This window comes from Phycodurus eques, chromosome 1 (genome assembly GCF_024500275.1).
Source record: "Phycodurus eques isolate BA_2022a chromosome 1, UOR_Pequ_1.1, whole genome shotgun sequence".
In the NCBI taxonomy this organism is placed as follows: domain Eukaryota; kingdom Metazoa; phylum Chordata; class Actinopteri; order Syngnathiformes; family Syngnathidae; genus Phycodurus; species Phycodurus eques.
In genome coordinates this window covers 50,660,869-50,679,974 of record NC_084525.1, presented here as the reverse complement: position 1 = coordinate 50,679,974, position 19,106 = coordinate 50,660,869, and the positions used below count along the sequence as shown (strand labels likewise).

Here is a 19,106-nt window from a genome sequence, read left to right as displayed (position 1 = left end):
ACTATTGTTGTTTGTTATGCTAGTATTGTCTATTACTGAAGTACCTCAATTTAATCTAACTCTATCAATCTGGATGATTTGGACAGGAGACGTTGAGGGTTTCGTCTGCAGAATCACAATGCAATTCGGAGAGAGCAAACAACATGCTGAAGATGATACCTGTGACCAATTGTCTATTTTCCCATTACACACAGCTATTAGGGTTCATGCAGATTCCAGCACAAACTTTCATCTGCATCATGCATTTACACTGATAGGAGGAAGCACACAGTTGGTCCTCATCACGTGCCTTTGTTTTAAAACAATGCTCCCGTGGACCTCTGTTCTGTCTCATCTGGGCAGCGAGCAGCGATGACAGCTGAGACAAGGGTCACGTGGAAGCGCCATAAAGCACAGGACTGGGCACAAAAAAAACAGTAAGGTTCTGGGTGTGGATGTGGGAAAACAGCTCAAGAAAAGTCATCCATTCTATTCACCTCGTTACTATGTTGGAAGGGATGCAGTCCTGATAGTCCTAATGAGGGTGAAAGGAAAGTTCAGTGTGTGTGTGCGCATGTGAACATGGGCAACTGCTGAGGTAGGCAAAAAGAAAAAGGCTAAGTGTATCTGCAAGGCTAATTAGGGTCACTGAATAGACCAGCTCAGACTGGCATATTACATTTTCACAGCGCTCACGCGATCATAAAAATGTGTCCACGAGGCATGAATTCATTTCATCTCATAGAAAAGGCTCTGGACATTTTAAGTTTTTAACACTTGTACACAATTGTCACTAATAAATTAATAAATGGAACCCTAATTCTTACTTTATTCTGTCTACCAAGACATTCAGATAATTCTATGCTTCTGTACCATCATGACTCATTGAGTGCACAAAGGATTTTCTTCCATTTTTATTTCAATGGTAAGAGCAACGGCCGCGTGTCTTACCAGTTTTGTCGTTATGTAAAAAACCAGACAAGAACCAATATAAAGAAGAGATGCGTTTCCATTAGAGGTGGTAATTTTAAGGAATAATTATGGAACTGAATTGAAAATGTGTGGGAGACCTGCTTTGTTGAAACAAACATTCAATAATTGAAGTATGGAAAAAATGATATAAATCGTGCATGAACAGAGGAAATTGTGATAATGTTTGGTTACATTTGGTTGTGTTAGCATGAGTCTTGTAATGAAACTGTGGCATGATTTATTTTATTTTATTCTTTTTAAGTCCTTAGGATATTTGAAGTTTTGTGTATATCAGGGGCGGCACGGTGGGCGACTGGTTAGAGCATCTGCCTCACAGTTCTGAGGACCGTCCAATTTGAGTTAATTTCATATTTTTACACAAACCCATACTATTGGTCAATAGGGTTAGGGATTACTGCGAAGTGATAGTTTTGGAGATGGAAGGTTTCTACTTGACGCCAGCCATATATGGGCCCATTATTTGGACACTTTTATATAACTAAGCAATTCCTAAGAATGACCATTTATTGTATTAATAGCATGTGATAATTAACAATTATTTTGAGAAGAGGTGGTAGGACTAGATATGTTTTTATTACTTCTTCCTACTCCTTTCTGAACATGTAAACTGTGATGGGATGAAATTTATTGCCGCTTTCTTTTTTTTTGTTTATTTCTGTTTATATATTCAAATAAAACAGTCAATCAATCAACTTGCTTGTGCATTTGTTTGGTGGTGTGTTCTTTAACAGCAAAATAAAGAGGTACAAAATATATATAATTTAAGATTATGGTTTGACATCTATTACATAGATCATAATGGCTCATAAAAAATAGAAAACCGTTTTGTGAGTGAGTGTATGTGTATACAGTATGCGAGCAATGATGGGAATCTGTGTCAATCTACAAGTAAACATCACATTATTGATTATAGCTCATCAGCAGGATGAAGTCCAAGGTAAAATAGAGCAATAGAGGTTGAGAGACCGAAGAGAGAGCGTGCGAGGGGTTTTTGCAGATGTCTTGTAGGTTAATTACGCAGAACCCTCTGCCTGACAATGAGGCGCAGGCTTCCCTCTAGAAAATTAGACGTTCACGTGTGTGTGTGGCTGAGAGTTTAATGACAAAACATGAGGAGAAAGGGTCTGCAGAGACCACATCCACCTGTTCTTTTCTCCCATCCCCTCCCCCATCAAAACACACACACGCGCAAGTGCACTCACACAAACACACACGTTGTCTCATTTGCATCTTTCACATCCAATAATTGCACGGCATGCTAATATCCCAAAACACACGCATCATTGACACGAGAGGCTGCACCACATGACTGAAAGCTGCGAAAGCAAACAAAACAGGGCTTTGTCTTCAAATGCGGCACGATTCAAAGAATTCAGATCAGGTCCGAGTGGGTGAAAGGTGACAGGAAAAGGGGACACCGCTAACCAGAGCAGGAATGTAAGGTGGAACAAAGAGTTTCACAACCAAACTCCCAAAAAAAAAGAAAAAAAAAAAAAAAAGAAAACTGGCTATTTGTTTACTTCATACAAAGGTTGCTGTGTGTTGGCTTTCAGAAGAAAGGACTCATGTTTGAGTGAATATAATCTGAGCAAAATCCATTTCCCTGCTAAACAGATTAACAATTAAAGCGCTTGGCAAAGACAGCCGTTGAGGTAGAATGGAAGACGGCGGTGTGTTTGTGTACTACGAGTAGCCCGATGACACGACTTTCCGTGACTAACCTGCTGGAGACTAATTCGATATTATAATAATAACTAATAAGATATTTGAACACAAACAGTGCAGAAATACTTGTAAACAGATAATATAAGAGCACTCAGTCATATAGTCTTTATCCTCTGCAAAGAATGACTAATATTAGTGCCGTACTATGAAGCTGAGGCCGTCTCCATGTAGTAAAGAAATAAAAAATAAAACATTGACGAAAAAAAAAAAAACACAGGCAAATAAATAAAGCCTTAACAAATGCAGTACTAGCCAACAGAGCTCTCGGGAGCCATTAGACAAGCCCGACTTTAACACAGATGTGCGAGTGGCGTGAACGTGCTTCTACTGCCCGAGAGGAGAAGTGAAGCCGACAGGAGAAAGTGAGTGAAACAGGCGAGCACAGAGTTCTGTGCCGCGTCCTTTTACTCCTTTTAGGCTGGATTTGACAAACGTGAAGGTCAAATGGTTTGACATCCGGGTGGGAAAATGAGACAGATAGACAGGTTGTACTGATATTCTGTGTTGGGTGGGGCAAGAATAAAAAGAGGAAATAAGCAATGGAACAAGGGAGTGAAGCAGACGTGACAATTGTGCATGATCAATCTTTGCCGGTAAAATCCTATGATGGCTTTCACAGAATAATGTTTGAATTGACTGTGATTTCATCAGTAAATGTGATATGTGTGCGTTTTTGTAACTATTACCCTCAAGCAAAAGTGACATCTGCAGATAAAAACTACAAATGAAATTTCCCATATTTTTGTCCTCCTTTGTGTTCTGTCGTGAACATAATGCTCTTTCCCGCTCATAACATTTCTTTTAGAATCCCCTTGTTTTTTTAACAATGGAAGCAACAAAATGAGCAATAAGGGACAGAATAAAAGAAGTGCAGATATTCTGCTGACTACACCAATAAGAAAATTCGTCATGGGGATGACGGTGTACCCCTCCTTGAGGCGTCACCTTATCGTGGTGGAGGGTTTGTGTGTCCCAATGATCCTAGGAGCTAAGTTGTTTGAGGCTTTATGCCCCTGGCAGGGTCACCCATGGCAAACAGGTCCTAGGTGAGGGAGACAAAGACAAAGCACTGCTCAAAGACCCCTTATGATGACGACAAAAAATGGACTCAGGTTTCGCTTGCCCGGCCGGACGCGGGTCCCCGGGGCCCTCCTCTGGAGCCAGGCCTGGAGGTGGGGCTCGAAGGCGAGCGCCTGGTGGTTAGGCCTGCACCCATGGGGGAAACGGTAATGTGGGTCCCCCTTCCCATGGGCTCACCACCTGTGGGAGGGGCCATAGGGGTCGGGTGCAGTGCGAGCTGGGCGGTGGCCGAAGGCGATCCGATCCCCGGCTACAGAAGCTGGCTCCAGGGATGTGGAATGTCACCTCTCTGGCAGGAAAGGAGCCCGAGCTGGTGTGTGAGGTCAAGAACGTCCGACTAGAAATAGTCGGACTCGCCTCCCCGCACAGCTTGGGCTCTGGTACCAGTCCTCTCGAGAGGGGTTGGACTCTCTTCCATTCTGGAGTTGCCCATGGTGAGAGGCGCCGAGCAGGTGTGGGTATACTTATTGCTCCCCGGCTCGCCGCCTGTTCGTTGGGGTTCACCCCGGTGGACGAGAGGGTAGCCTACCTCCGCCTTCGGGTGGGGGCACGGGTCCTGACTGTTGTTTGTGCCTATGAACCAAACAGCAGTTCAGAGAACCCACCCTTTTTGGAGTCCTTGGAGAGGGTGCTGGAGACCGCTCCCGCTGGGGACTTCATCGTTCTGCTGGGGGACTTCAATGCCCACATGTGCAATGACAGTGAGACCTGGAAGGGCGTGATTGGGAGGAACGGCGCCCCCGATCAGAACCCACGCGGTGTTCTGTTATTGGACTTCTGTGCTCATCATGGATTGTCTATAACGAACAAAATGTTCAAGCATAAGGGTGTCCACACCTGCACTTGGCACCAGGACACCCGAGGTCGCAGTTCGATGATCGACTTTGTGGTCGTGTCATCGGACTTGCAGCCGCATGTCTTGGACACTCGGGTGAAGAGAGGGGTGGAGCTGTCAACTGATCACCACCTGGTGGTGAGTTGGCTCCGATGGTGGGGGAAGATGCCGTCCGACGTGGCAGGCCCAAACGTATTGTGAGGCTGTGCTGGTACCTGTCGTGGCGGCAATCCCCGAACCCGTTGGCGGACACCAACGGTGAGGGATGCCGTCAAGCTGAAGTAGGAGTCCGATGGGGCCTTTTTGGCCTGTGGGACTCCTGAGGCAGCTGATGGGTACCGGCTGGCCAAGCGGAATGCAGCTTTGGTGGTCGCTGAAGCAAAAACTCAGGCATGGGAGGAGTTCGGTGAAGCCATGGAGAAAGACCTCCGGACGGCTTCGAGGAAATTGTGGCCCCCCATCCGGCGTCTCAGGAGGGGAAAGCAGTGCACCATCAACACTGTGTATAGCGGGGATGGGGCACTGCTGACCTCGGCTCGAGACGTTGTGAGCCGTTGGGGAGAATACTTCGAAGACCTCCTCAATTCCACCGACACGCCTTCCCATGAGGGAGCAGAGTCTGGGTTCTCTGAGGCGGGCTCTCCTATCTCTGGGGTTGAGGTCACCGAGGTGGTTAAAAGCTCCTGGTAAGGCCCCGGGGGTGGATGAGATTCGCCCGGAGTTCCTCAAGGCTCTGGATGTTGTAGGGCTGTCATTGTTAACACGCCTCTGCAACATCACGTGGACATGGTGGACAGTGCCTCTGGATTGGCAGACTGGGGTGGTGGATCGGAGGGTGTGTTCCACTCCTCAGCATCCCTGGTAAGGTCAATTCAGGGGTACTGGAGAGGAGGGTCCGTCTGGAAGTTGAATCTCAGATTCAGGAGGAGCAGTGTGGTTTTCGTCCTGGCCGTAGAACAGTGGACCAGCTCTACACCCTTGGCAGGGTCCTCGAGGGTGCATGGGAGTTCGCCCAACCCATCTACATTTGTTTTGTGAACTTAGAGAAGGTGGTCGACCATGTCCCTCTGGGGGTCCTGTGGGGGGTGCTTCAGGAGTATGGGGTACCAAACCCCCTGATACGGGCTGTTCGATCCCTGTACGGTCGTACAGGGACCGGAGTCAGAGTTTGGTGCGCATATCCGGCAGTAAGTCGGACTCGTTTCCGGTGAGGGTTGGACTCCGCCAAGGCTGCCCTTTGTCACCGATTTTGTTAATAACTTTTATGGACAGAATTTCTCGGCGCAGCCGAGGCGTAGAGGGGGTCCGGTTTGGTGGCCTCAGTATTGCATCTCTGCTTTTTGCAGATGATGTGGTTCTGTTGGCTTCATCAAGCCGTGACCTCCAACTCTCACTGGAGCGGTTCGCAGCTGAGTGTGAAGCGGCTGGGATGAGAATCAGCACCTCCAAATCTGAGACCATGGTCCTCAGTCGGAAAAGGGTGGCATGCCGTCTGCAGGTCGGGGATGAGATCCTGCCCCAAGTGGAGGAATTCAAGTATCTTGGGGTCTTGTTCACGAGTGAGGGAAGAATGGAACGGGAGATCGACAGGCGGATCGGTCCAGCGTCTGCAGTGATGCGGACTTTGTATCGATCCGTTGTGGTAAAGAAGGAGCTAAGCCGAAAGGCGAAGCTCTCGATTTACCGGTCGATCTACATTCCTACCCTCACCTATGGTCACGAGCTGTGGGTCCTCCGCAGGGTGTCCGGGCTCTCCCTTAGAGATAGGGTGAGAAGCTCGGTCATCCGGGAGGATCTCGAGAGGAGCCAGATGAGTTGGCTGGGGCATCTGATTCGGATCCCCCCCGGACGCCTCCCTGGTGAGGTGTTCCTGGCACGTCCCGGGAAGACCCCGGGGACGACCCAGGACACGCTGGAGAGACTACATCCTACCGCTGGCCTGGGAACGCCTCGGGATTCCCCCAGAAGAGCTGGATGAAGTGGCTGCGGAAAGGGAAATCTGGGCTTCCCTGCTATAGCTACTGCTCCCGCGACACGACCTCGGATAAGCGGTAGAAAATGGATGGATGGATCTATGGATGACGATGGAAGAAAAAAAAAAGGCATTCAATAAAAGTACATAATATAGGACATTTGGATGAAAGCCTGGATTCAAACTCCCAACTGCGGAACTGTGACGCCTAGAATATTCCCATCAGTGATAAATGAATGATGCCATAACCCAGTTTTAAAAGCTTTTCCCTGATTCAAATTGTCACTTTTTTTAATCACTTGGTGGCATTAAGAAATGCTTTCTACATTGTAGGTAAACCACATTTACATGTTGCCACACACTGACGGTGGCACATGGGACACACAGCAAATGGCTGATGAGTTTCAAATTGGGTTCCCAGATCTTGCTCAAAGGTACATTGACATAACTGAGTGGATCAAACCTGCTACCCTCAAATTGAGAAAATTACCCCTCTTCCACCTGTGCCAAGTAAAATCAGCTTCTCTTCAGGAGATCTTCTGTCATCATCGGCATCTTGGGCCACACGCCGAATTTGAGCAGACAGCGATGAATTACCAGCAGAGTCGCATTTTTCACCGAAATGACACAAATGATCATCCTTGGAGCCTCAACTAAATATTTCATGGGAACCTTAAAAAGCCCCCTTTGTCAAGACAAAAGAAGACTTGCTTTCTTCCTTTTCTTTTAATTCATCTTTTGAGGAGCTCTACGTGTCTGGCTACATCTTAAAACTCTCTGTATGACCTAACAGAAGAATATAATCAAAAATGATGTTTCGTAAAATCATCCGTCTTATCCAATGTCTCCAATTTTAATTACAATCTTACAACTGGGCACGGCGCAACAACAATAGCCAATTAGAGACTTAAGAGACAGGGGTCCTGACTGAATACTTGCCACTGTCGTGTTCACGAGCCTCGCGGAGACACAGCAACCTTGTGCAAAAGTAGGCTTTCTTAGTTTCTTGGTTGGAATATTTAAATACCGGTTAGCAAAAAAAAAGTTAAAAAGAAGGAATTGGACAGCTCTTCAAATCAGGGGGACTGCAGTTTCTTATATGCCGATGGCTGCATATTGCTGGGTGACTGCTGCTAACATACGAACAAACGGTGACGTCCCCGTTCTCACCCTGTCATCAGGTAAGTTGATCACCTCTCTCGTATCTATAATTGATTGTACATTCCCAAAAATACAACATCAAACCGTTAACATTTTGTGTTAGGCACGCGGGGGTGTTTCTCTGCAAAAACACGCTATGGGGCAGCGGTGGAGAGTGAGTGAGCCTACATTCAAATCTTGCTAGCAGTTTGAAAACTTCATACTCTCCCTTTAATGCAGTTTTTGCGTACCTCCCAAGATATCAGAGCGCCTTGCTCTCAACATATACAATTATTTTCTCATCCTCGCACTTCTGTCATTCTCGCCATGATGTGAGCTCAATCACGGCCGAGAACGAGGCGCTTTAAGCGGCCTAACCAAGTCCCGGCAAAGCGCTGGTTCTCTTTGAAAAGCGGCATCGTCAGGCAAGCAAAATAATTATTTATTGGAATCGAATTACAGCGAACCGGCTCTCGGATAGAACAGATTTTTAATTCTCATCCCTGGTAATCAAAGTCAGCAACGTATAATGACCAAGTCCACTATGTAATCAAATCATAGCGCTGGTATCTCACATTGAAATCTGCACAAGTCAAAGTTTGTCTAATATACTTGTGTAGACATGCTTAAGCTCAAATTACACCAATTGTTGTCAATCATCACTTCAGTCATTATCCACCGTCATATAAATAGGTGATATCACACGGGCTGTTCGGTCCCTGTACGACCGGAGTCAGAGTTTGGTCCGCATATCCGGCAGTAAGTCGGACTCGTTTCCGGTGAGGGTTGGACTCCGCCAAGGCTGCCCTTTGTCACCGATTCTGTTCATAACTTTTATGGACAGAATTTCTAGGCGCAGCCGAGGCGTAGAGGGGGTCCGGTTTGGTGGCATCAGAATTGCATTTCTGCTTTTTGCAGATGATGTGGTTCTGTTGGTTTCATCAAGCCGTGACCTCCAACTCTCATTGGAGCAGTTCGCAGCCGAGTGTGAAGCGGCTGGGATGAGAATCAGCACCTCCAAATCTGAGACCATGGTCCTCAGTCGCAAAAGGGTGGCGTGCCTTCTCCAGGTCGGGGATGAGATCCTGCCCCAAGTGGAGGAGTTCAAGTATCTTGGGGTCTTGTTCACGAGTGAGGGAAGAATGGAACGGGAGATCGACAGGCGGATCGGTGCAGCGTCTGCATTGATGTGGACTTTGTATCGATCCGTTGTGGTAAAGAAGGAGCTAAGCCGAAACTCTCATTTTACCGGTCGATCTACGTTCCTACCCTCACCTATGGTCACGAGCTGTGGGTCGTGACCGAAAGAACGAGATCCCGGATACAAGCGGCCGAAATGAGTTTCCTCCGCAGGGTGTCCGGGCTCTCCCTTAGAGATAGGGTGAGAAGCTCGGTTATCCGGGAGGATCTCAGAGTAGAGCCGTTGCTCCTTCACATCGAGAGGAGCCAGATGAGGTGGCTGGGGCATCTGATTCAGAGGCCTCCCGGACGCCTCCCCGGTGAGGTGTTCCGGGCACGTCCCACCGGGAGGAGACCCCGGGACGACCCAGGACACGCTGGAGAGACTACGTCTCTCGGCTGGCCTGGGAACGCCTCGGGATCCCCCCGGAAGAGATAGAGGAAGTGGCTGGGGAAAGGGAAGTCTGGGCGTCCCTGCTAAAGCTGCTGCCCCCGCGACCCGACCTCGGATAAGCGGTAGAAGATGGATGGATGGATGGATATCACACGTGAGTGTGGAAACTGCAGACTGATACTTACAGCAGCCAGGATTTGTGTTCCACTGTGCATGACCTCGATGTACTGGTAGTCCATGAAGCAGCCCATGACCGTTATGTAGAAATGGCTTTCAGTGGTGTGGGCCCCTTCAGCTTGTGGCATCTCTCTCCTCACACAGCCTGGCCCGTGTTCACTCCACCATGAGTGATGGGCTGAGATGTTAAATGTCAGCAGGTCACTGTCCTGGAAAAGAGAAAAAAATATATGAGCGCTATTATTTATTTACAGCTGTGGTGCAGAGATTTTGTTTAAAATTTTTAATATGATCCTGATTCGAACTACTGTGGGGAAACTTTTTCAGAGTTTCAACGGTTGTTGCTCTGTGCATACAAACTGTCAGAGTGATTGTGTCACAACTCCGCACGACACACTAGCAAAACATAATGCAACATCAGAATAAGGTTTGAAATATGAGCCAATGGGCTGATCTATAATACGTAGCCATTAATGAGTTATGTTGCACCTGGTGTGGTACAATCTAAGATGCAGTTTGGCATGCAAGAAACACTTGAATTGTATCGACTTAATTCCAGAGATAGCGATAAAGCTCCAAGGTATATATATAATAGCAGATCAAATAGTTGGGGGACTACCACTAACAATTCCAAAGGACTAGCAATTAATTAAGGTGGTTGGAGAGCCGCTGCGACCAACCATGAAACATAGATGCAAACTGAATTTTGCCTGAGGGGGACATTAAAGGCGCTTCTTGTATTTCTCAGAGCAAGGACACACAATTGATTTTGAATGATATCCGACTCAAGAAGATTGAGTTGTAGCTGAGTTCAAATCAGCACATGCTCCCACGTGCAGGGCTGACCACGAATCGGTGGTAACTGAAATTGGCATTCGAGCTTGCTGAAAAAAAACAAAAAACAATGCTGTAGCATAATTTTCTCATTGAAATCACAACGAATTAAAAAACACTTATTTTGACAAGAGCTGCAACTGCTGCCACTCCACATTTACTAAAACAAATAAAAGAAATCCTGTTTTTTATCCTTTGTTTATGGCCGTGGTCTTTTGGACTAACTGCACATAGTTTCTGCGCATATGCGTATTTGGCCTTGGTCGCCGCAGTTGGGACGGCAATGACGTTAATAGCCCTCCAATGAGACGATGATCTCTGTGGAATTAGGCTTGCAATAGCCAAGCCCCAGGAGCTGCATGGATATTCATGGCAGTGCAAATCGAAGCAGGAAAGCAGACAGGCCTTGTTGGGGATGCGGCGGAATGAATGGGAGAAAGTTGATCCAACACAGCGTTGCCAATCACGAGAGCTAGCCAGCTAACCAGCTAAAAGGGAGGAAGCTGATCCCAGCCAACAAAGATTTACATAAAACTAACCTAGGTTCGACCTTTGGCCAATGTAAAGCTATCCTTAAAAAAGAAAGAATTTTCTGGAGGGAGAAGTGGCAGCCAAATCAGGCCAGTCTCCTCTCTTTCCGATTCAATAGAAAGTTTTCCAATAATCAAATTGGACTTTTCATCTTTTGGACGTCTTTATTTCTGAATAGTACAAGGAGTAACGATTCGATTCTGATTCGGAAGTCGTTCGTCACTGTCAACATGAACAACAAATCAGGATTTAGAGGGAGATTCAAATTCAAGTAATAAAACTATAATGAAGCTATCAGGACATGCAATAAAAATAGACTAAGAAGAAAAGAAAAATAATGTGCAAAAAGCAGCAGATGTAGGTGTGAAGTTTAGCGCAACTCTTGGCATTGTGTTATGAGCGATACCGGCTTATTAGTGTTCATGAGTCTGATGGCCTGGGGGGGGGGTCATGTGTCGAGAGGCTCACCAATGAGGCAACCCTTTCAGAACTGCCAAAAAAGCACAGATTGAATTGCTTCCATTTCCAACATCTTTGTGAAGCGGTAGTCTATGCAGTTATGGCGATGAAACCAAAATTATGCAATAAACTCAACATAGGTAACACGGTAGGTGTCATGGGAGACCCATTACCCCAAGATGAAACTGGATGAGAAATAAGCACAGTGCTCTCATTCATTACAACAACTATACTCAGCATAGGGGTGAGTTGCACTTTTAATTAATAGTTTTAAGTATTTGTTTTTGTCCTACATTGTCAAAATATTGGTTTACCTGAACCCGGTTTGTGGTGTAAAAAAGGTTGGGGGCTGTTGATCAAGCTAATGCTAAGCATAAAATGCATGCAGTAGCTGGAATCAAGCTACATCAGAATCATTGTCATTTTTTCAGAATTTTTCACCACTGCAATATTACCTGAAATCTTGCAGAGATTACTAAAACAATTAACCCAGTTAGTATTAACGAAAGCTTGACCACTCAATAGAACTAAGGACGTGTGCGTCAAATGAACAAATAGGCCAATTTCACAGTTCACAGATTCAAATTCAACCATCTACCAGTTGTATAAATGTGGCTATTTAACGCCCTAATGATGTCTAAACAGTAGCTCTTTAATCCCGCACGTACAGACGCTCATACCAGTCGATACTCCAATACAGCAATCTAAGCCCCCATGTGCCCCACCGTGACAACACATGCATTATTAATAGATCCACATGCTCCATAGAAGCATCCTATTAACCCTACACATACGTCCACAGTAGTATGTCATGCAGCCCTTAACAACAAATTGTAACCGTCAAGACCTTGTTGAGCACATATTCAGACTTAAGTGCTCCACTTCTTTCATTCTCTTACCTAAAGGTGGTCTTGAGGTCACTGAGGGACAATGAGAACACTAATGACGGTCAGAAGTCATTGTGCTTGGCCGCTTCTGTAGCCAAACTTGGGATGCTCTCAATGATGGAGAACTCCTGCAGCTGATATTCAAGAGGCTTTTTGCAACTTATAATTAATAGTATATTTTTTATTTCTTCATGGATCCCAAGGCACAAACAAATCTCGTCTGGGACCTTATCGGTCATTCCCACGCTGCTCAAAGTCGAAAATTTAGTCTGTGTAAATTTGAAGAAATAATTTCAAAAGACAAAATCCTGTTTGTCTAGAAAGAACCTGTAAAGCAAATTCAGAGATTTGTTTCTAAATAACTTCTGACGGCATGTGCAAAGACTGCAAACTATGTAGTACTCATTCATGGAGATAGAGCGTTAAATAGTTTTTCATCATTTCATTTTCCTGATTTTTTGGGGGCTGGCATGAGTTGACCCTCCCCCACTATATAAGAACTTGACGGCATCCCTTTGTTGATATCTGTGGACATCTGGCGGAATTGCGACATGCAGTTAGCGAGCTAGCTATGCCTAGACCCTGAGAATGGATTTTTTATTTTTTTTGTCATTCAAATTTAGCAGGGTTTTAACAACACTTCTCTGTGGTGTGTCAAATTTAGAAATGTCTTTTCATTTTATAGAGAACTTAAGAGTTGGCTCTCAAAGGCTGAACGTCATTCTCTTCTATTCATCTTCCATTTTGTACCCCCCTTCACTCATGTTGGGTCATTTTAGCTCTGCTTAACCAAGTCAGTCGATCGATCAAGTAAACAAGAGGTTTTATTTTAGACAGTTTTTATTTCAGAATGATCCTGATTCTTGCTGTTGTCCGCAATCTGGATGACAGTTTTTCATCACTTCTAATTTTGTCTGACATGAAAATTATTGCTTGAGGAAGTTCACATCACTTTGCTAAATAATGGCAAAGGTTCAATAGAATATATATTAGCTAAATTCTTGTTTTTCGATGGGATTCAGATTTATTTTCTTCCACATCTGTTAATTTAATAATTAATCTGATGACTCATCATAAAGCGTCTATAACAATCAATTCCAATACTTGGGGAGAAAAAACAGTCCCTCCTACTTCAGGACTCATTATGGTTATTACTGTGACTTATCAGTCTATTATGCTTTCACTTTACATCAATATGAGAACGAGTAAATAAATGTTGTTGGATGTCTTGACCGCTACATCCATTATTTACACCAAAAATAAGAAAAGAGGTAAGTGTCGGTCAAAGGTTAGTTTAGAGAAGCAGGGGCCTATCTGTCAGTCTGTCTTGCACCACAGGGGACAAGATAGGAGATCAATAGGAGGTGACGGAGCACGTGGCGTATGACCTCCCCCCCCCCCCCCCCCCCCCCTCCTGCTTGAAGGGTCTGGCTTGGCTTAATACAACACACACGCACACACACTCCCCAAAATCATCCTGTCAAGGTTGTGGAAGGCAGGTTTGACTGAATTAGCCAACTCTGCCTCATGATAAAATGTGTAAGGGCTGTCAAAGAAAGCTCTGTGTGTGTGTGTGTGTGTGTGTGTGTGTGTGTGTGCGTGTGCGTGTCCACGCTCCATTAGCCAACTCTCCTCCTGGCCACCATATGCAAGGCTGGGAGCCCAGGCTGGCTCCATCTGTTGGGTTAATGCCCAGCCACAGCCCTGAGCAGCTGGCCCCAACAAGCTTCATTATACAGCACACACAAACACACACTCATAGGGGGGCAAGCAGATATTGGAGCAAAGTGGTAGACAAGACGCGCTCCATGGAAATAGAATCTGTCACATAATGGCGGAGCCACCAGTGCTTGGGAAGGTGTTTCTGAAATTCATTTTTGGATGACTGAGCTGGTGTGAGATTGGATGCATGAATCCATTATTCCCAGTGGTCAGCCAGGCAAAAGTACTATCAATGCGAGGTTATACTGCTTAAGAGGAGAGGAAGATAAGTGAGGAAAGGAAAAGTCTGCAAGCTTAATGCTAACGCATGATGGAAAAACACCATGAACGAATAGGATCGGTGTTGCAAAATAAACGGTTGCGCAACATGTAGAGAGATAATCTAACAATAGTCATAGGCATATATTCTTTATCCTCTGTGAACAGCGGCTAATATTACTGCGGAGTAATTTGGGTTTCCATGTATATCCATATATCTGTACTATTCTGCCCCCAGTTGGCCAAGGCGTGCACCAGAAGGAGCAGCACAATATCCACTGAATTGAAGCAAAAAAATGTGGCAAAAAGGGTTTAATTTCTTTACATTCTATTTAATTATGTCATTACTTCGTGCTGTGCAATATAAAGATATATAAAACATAGAATGTACGATATAATCCTCTATCATTTATAGCGTTAGATTTACTTTTGTTTTCCTCTGCTTAGTAGTACTTTTACGAGATAAATAGGAGGCATACTTGAATGTTAGTTAAAACACTGTGTTGTATTTATTGTATTTTAATTACTTGCACTTTACTACATTCCATGAAAAGTGGTTGTACTAACAGATATTTCGAAGGGAATTTATTTGGCTAATGGATATTTGTGTTTAATTTTAGTTTTCAGATTTTTTTTTTAATTTGTTCGCATAATTTCTGTATGTTTTTATAAAGTACAATATTATAGAGTGCCATTTTCTTCTTCTTTTGATGCAACAGGAACAGTTGTTCTCCGCAGGTTTGAACCACAAAAACAGACCTCACAATTTGCAAATACAGTACAGGTGTGATAAAAGTGAAGACTGCTACAGCTTTAAGCGAGATTGTAAATCTCGTCTTTACTACATACTGCTAGTATTGGGGTTTATTCCGGCATCTTGGTGGTTGTAAAACAGGCACGTGGATTTGTGCATCACATTTACGTTGGAAAAATTATGTTCAATGGTGAACAAATTTGACGGCACTCAATTATGCCCTTTAAAGTTTACGACAACTCTGTAGCAACTTTGCAGCGTGAGATAAAAACTCGATTGTCGGGAAAGGGATTACAGTACAGTACATAAAACAAAATAACTGTCTTTGTACTTTACAATTCATATCCCGTAAGGGACACAGAAGTCGCTTAAGGGATGAAACGTTGGCAACGAATACTGTAAGCCGTTAATAGCGTTATCATATTGTGGCTGGTCTATTTATCAATGCTTACCTTGGACAGGCCGCCTACATCCAGGTAAAAGCAGAGGATGAAGACATTCCAGGCCACCCACAGAGCCGCCCAAACTGTGTACTGAAGGAAAAAAAATATCAATATCGTCTTAGTCTTTATAGGCACAAACAACAATAGATAGTCCACTTTAACAGGATTGCTGGTTTTATATAGAACAGTCATTCCCGAACGTTTGCACATCAAGTGATCATTAAGACGGTAGAGAGTCCTGGAAAAATCCCATAGGTGCAGTCATTGTTTTTGTTTTATTCAGTATCAGCAAACTGTTACCTGGCGCATATCTGAGCCTTTGAGTAACACAATGATTTATAGTTTTCAACATGACTCCTTCACAAACCTCTTGACTCTCGAGAATGGTACTGCGCTGCGTTTACTGACAGCGAGAGAGATTTACCACACGGCGAAACTTCTGAGTCATGCTGAGTGTTGTGTTAATAATGTGTCAGAGGAAATGTAGACAGATAAACAGCGCTTTGGTGAAAACATACTGTTGAATCATGAAGACTGCTTCACTTGCTCACCTCCCTATTCTACATCCTCTTTTTTATCCTGCGTATTATTTTCTCAGAATTGCCGATAAAACATTTTTTAGTCATTGCTCTACCGGTCACATCTGTGAACCAATATTCATCACATTTAATCAGATATTAAACCTACTGTATGTTGAAGTAGAAATCCTCCCTATATGAGGCATCATTTTTCGGATTTTAGTCCTATAAACAAGAAATTCTCATTTTGTCTTTCGTCATATCAGTACATACAGTATTGTGTTTTGTCAAGCCTCTACCAATCCAACTTTACACCATTCCTGTGCAATTTTTTGCTTGTTTGTCGTAGCTGCTGAGTGTGTGAAAAAAAATAAAAAATAAAAGTGACTTTGCTTATTCACTCCCTTCTGACTGTTTTCCCCAAATATTCTATTTTGCCAGAATCTATGCTCCCGCTAACAATAAACCTTCAATGTCTCAGATGAACAACACCGTGTCAAATAATGAATTTGGTAAAAGCACATTACTATAAGGCATTGCACGATTATTACAGTAACGATTTGTCAACCAAGAGTGACCTTCACTGTCGATAATCTTGATGAGCGCCCCCCCCCCCCACCCGTGCCCCCCACCCCCACTTTAATTAGACCTGATTACTCCAGTTACAATGATTTAAGATGCACAAACATGGGCAGCATTTGTAGCAAAGGATACGACATGCGCCACTTGTTAACTAATGCAAGGTGACGAAACACTAAAAACCGTGAAGGACACGGATCATTTGACGGTCTGTGCACACACAATATAGACAAAAGTATAGGGAAACCTGGCCTTTACATCAAAATATATCTATTAAAAAAATACAGATTTAGCATGCTTGCATGAAAAGTATGGCGTTATGGACCTTGCTACGGTTACTAAGGCCCATTCATAATAGAACAGAAAAGGGCCTTCCTCCAACTTTTTCCACCACGTTAGAAACATCATACCAGTTGTCTTGACATGCTGATGAATTCAGATTACATTTGGAAATAAGGATTGTAATTAAAGTCCCCGCTGATGAAATAAGAACACTGAAGAATTCAGGTTCCGTCCACTCACCACGACAATGTAGCGCGGCCGGTACTGGATGGTGCCGAACAGGCCGAGAATGACGATGATGATGTGGAAGAAGTTGGCTAAGATCGGGGCCCACTGGTAACCCAGGAAGTCAAAGACCTGTCGTTCTAGAGCCAACACCTGCGGAGGAAGATGGAAAAGACACAAACGTTATATTTAAAAACAATAATGCCTGGGACATTTGGGGTTTTGGAAGTCACACAGTTCACAACCAAATAACACATACACACATGCAGTAATTGTCTCATTGATTGAAAACTAGTTGTATTCAGCTCACAGCAAATGGCAGACAATGCGGCTTGAGCGGTTGTCCTCTCAAGTGGGAGCGCCCCGAGGACAAAGACTGCAAGTTTAATAAAATAAACAATGGCAGATGTATTGAGCTAAAAGAGAAGCTCACAATTTCCTCTTCCTACCAACAGCATCTTGGAGGGAGAATATTTCATTGGAGGTGAGGACCATCCACAAAAATACCTCTGCAGGGAGCTTAGGCATTTATTAAACTGTGTTGGCCAACACTGTGTTCACATGCACAAACTGTGTGCTGTGTTGCAAGCAAGCTGAATCCACTACGAGACCAAAACATCCAACGGTCCCAGAGTACATACACCATTTGTACATTATTTGTTGTCAGGGCTTTTTATATTAAGAACATTGAATCATTCAAATCATTTTTCCACTTTCCCTCACATTTACTCAATCTCATTGGGGCCATAAAAAAAAGCAATTAGAGGTCCCAGGACAGCTGAGTTGGTATTTGCAGCCGCACAACTGGCATTTGAGGAAAAATGCAGGTAAAGAACAGACACTACTTAATTGGGATTCCATTCCTGTTTTAATTGCACTGCATTGCCAATTTGTGTGCACGTGCACATGCGTGTGTTTATGTTTGTGTGAGAGCCTGAAGCGACGACACATTTCGCTTTCTGTGTTTGACATGTCATTTTCAGCCACACTCTTGAAGATGGATGAGAAGCGGGAGAGAACTCTGCCCCAATCTGCACCACCACACGAGAAGCACGCACACACACATTTTGTACCCAATTGAGCCTGCCCCTCCTAATGAAATGGAAATGTTACCAGGCACCCGATGAGACCTTATGACAGACAGGAAAATAGAGTGTGATAATTAAGAGTGAACAGTCCTTCCCGTAGAAAGCGAGGGCAATAACTCCACGGATACAGCGGGAAGTGACACTGGGTGAAGTAAGTGACCTCCAATGAAAATGAAAACCGTGAAACTGCTCACCCATAGCACCTTCCACTCTGGTGACAGGAGCAAAATGGAGGGATTACAATTCAAATGTGTGGGGAAAATGTTAAAAAAAAAAAGGTATGAAAACGGACAAAGCGCAACAACCCATAGAGGTAAAGGTTAACAAAGGATGACAGAGTGCCATCTTTCCTAATAAGTTCTGTCTATCGCCTGGATGAAGAAGAGACCTGCCTAATGCCTGCATCAGATGACAAGACAAATCTGGTCACTCACGATGGCACTACGTCACACTTCTCCCATAAAATTGGCGTGTATTTCGATATTACCGTGTCCCATCTTTTACAATCGCTGACTGGGCTACGTCAAACAATGTCGGGGGAGGCAGGACCGGAAAACGTGTAAACGCTACCTGATACAACCGTTACTATGGCGAAAACAACGACAATGATTGCGTCAATGTAATGTGGTGAAAAAAAAAAAAAAAAAGAGGGAAAACAATGTGTGATGTCGTCCAGTCTTCAAGGAGAGCTTGAGGCTTGAATGTTCACATACTTTTCATACTCTACGCAAACATGCTGGCATTTTGTCAAGTCATGCTGTAAAGTTTGACTTTATGCACATTCCCCCAAAAAAATTCCCGTACAGAGAAAGTGGTTTCATTTAAAACAAAGATGCGCATGACATCGTAAAGATGATAAATAGCTCTCGTTATCCATATGTTGGAGATAGTGAAAGTTGTTGCACGGCTAATCCCCCCCCCTCAAAAAAAAAAAAAAAAAAAAAAAAAAAGAAAAAAGGAAAATATCCAATGGCACAGAATCTGTAAACAGCTTTTCGTCTGTTTGGCTGGATAAATGTAAAAAGATTTGCGTGGGTATGACATTATGGAAG

General features: G+C 44.2%; 1 protein-coding gene across 2 annotated transcripts in view; it reads right to left on the bottom strand.

The window, feature by feature from the left end:
• The window catches only part of nkain4 (sodium/potassium transporting ATPase interacting 4), a 43,307-nt gene that overhangs the window by 11,557 nt on the left and 12,644 nt on the right, over window positions 1–19,106 (bottom strand). For both annotated transcript variants that reach the window (XM_061698281.1, XM_061698272.1), the window contains exons 2-4: window positions 16,982–17,119; window positions 15,372–15,452; window positions 9,483–9,683 (exon numbers count right to left, since the gene is read on the bottom strand). In XM_061698281.1, the coding sequence (XP_061554265.1) occupies window positions 9,483–9,683; window positions 15,372–15,452; window positions 16,982–17,119 (420 nt within the window). The remainder of the gene's footprint in view (window positions 1–9,482; window positions 9,684–15,371; window positions 15,453–16,981; window positions 17,120–19,106) is intronic.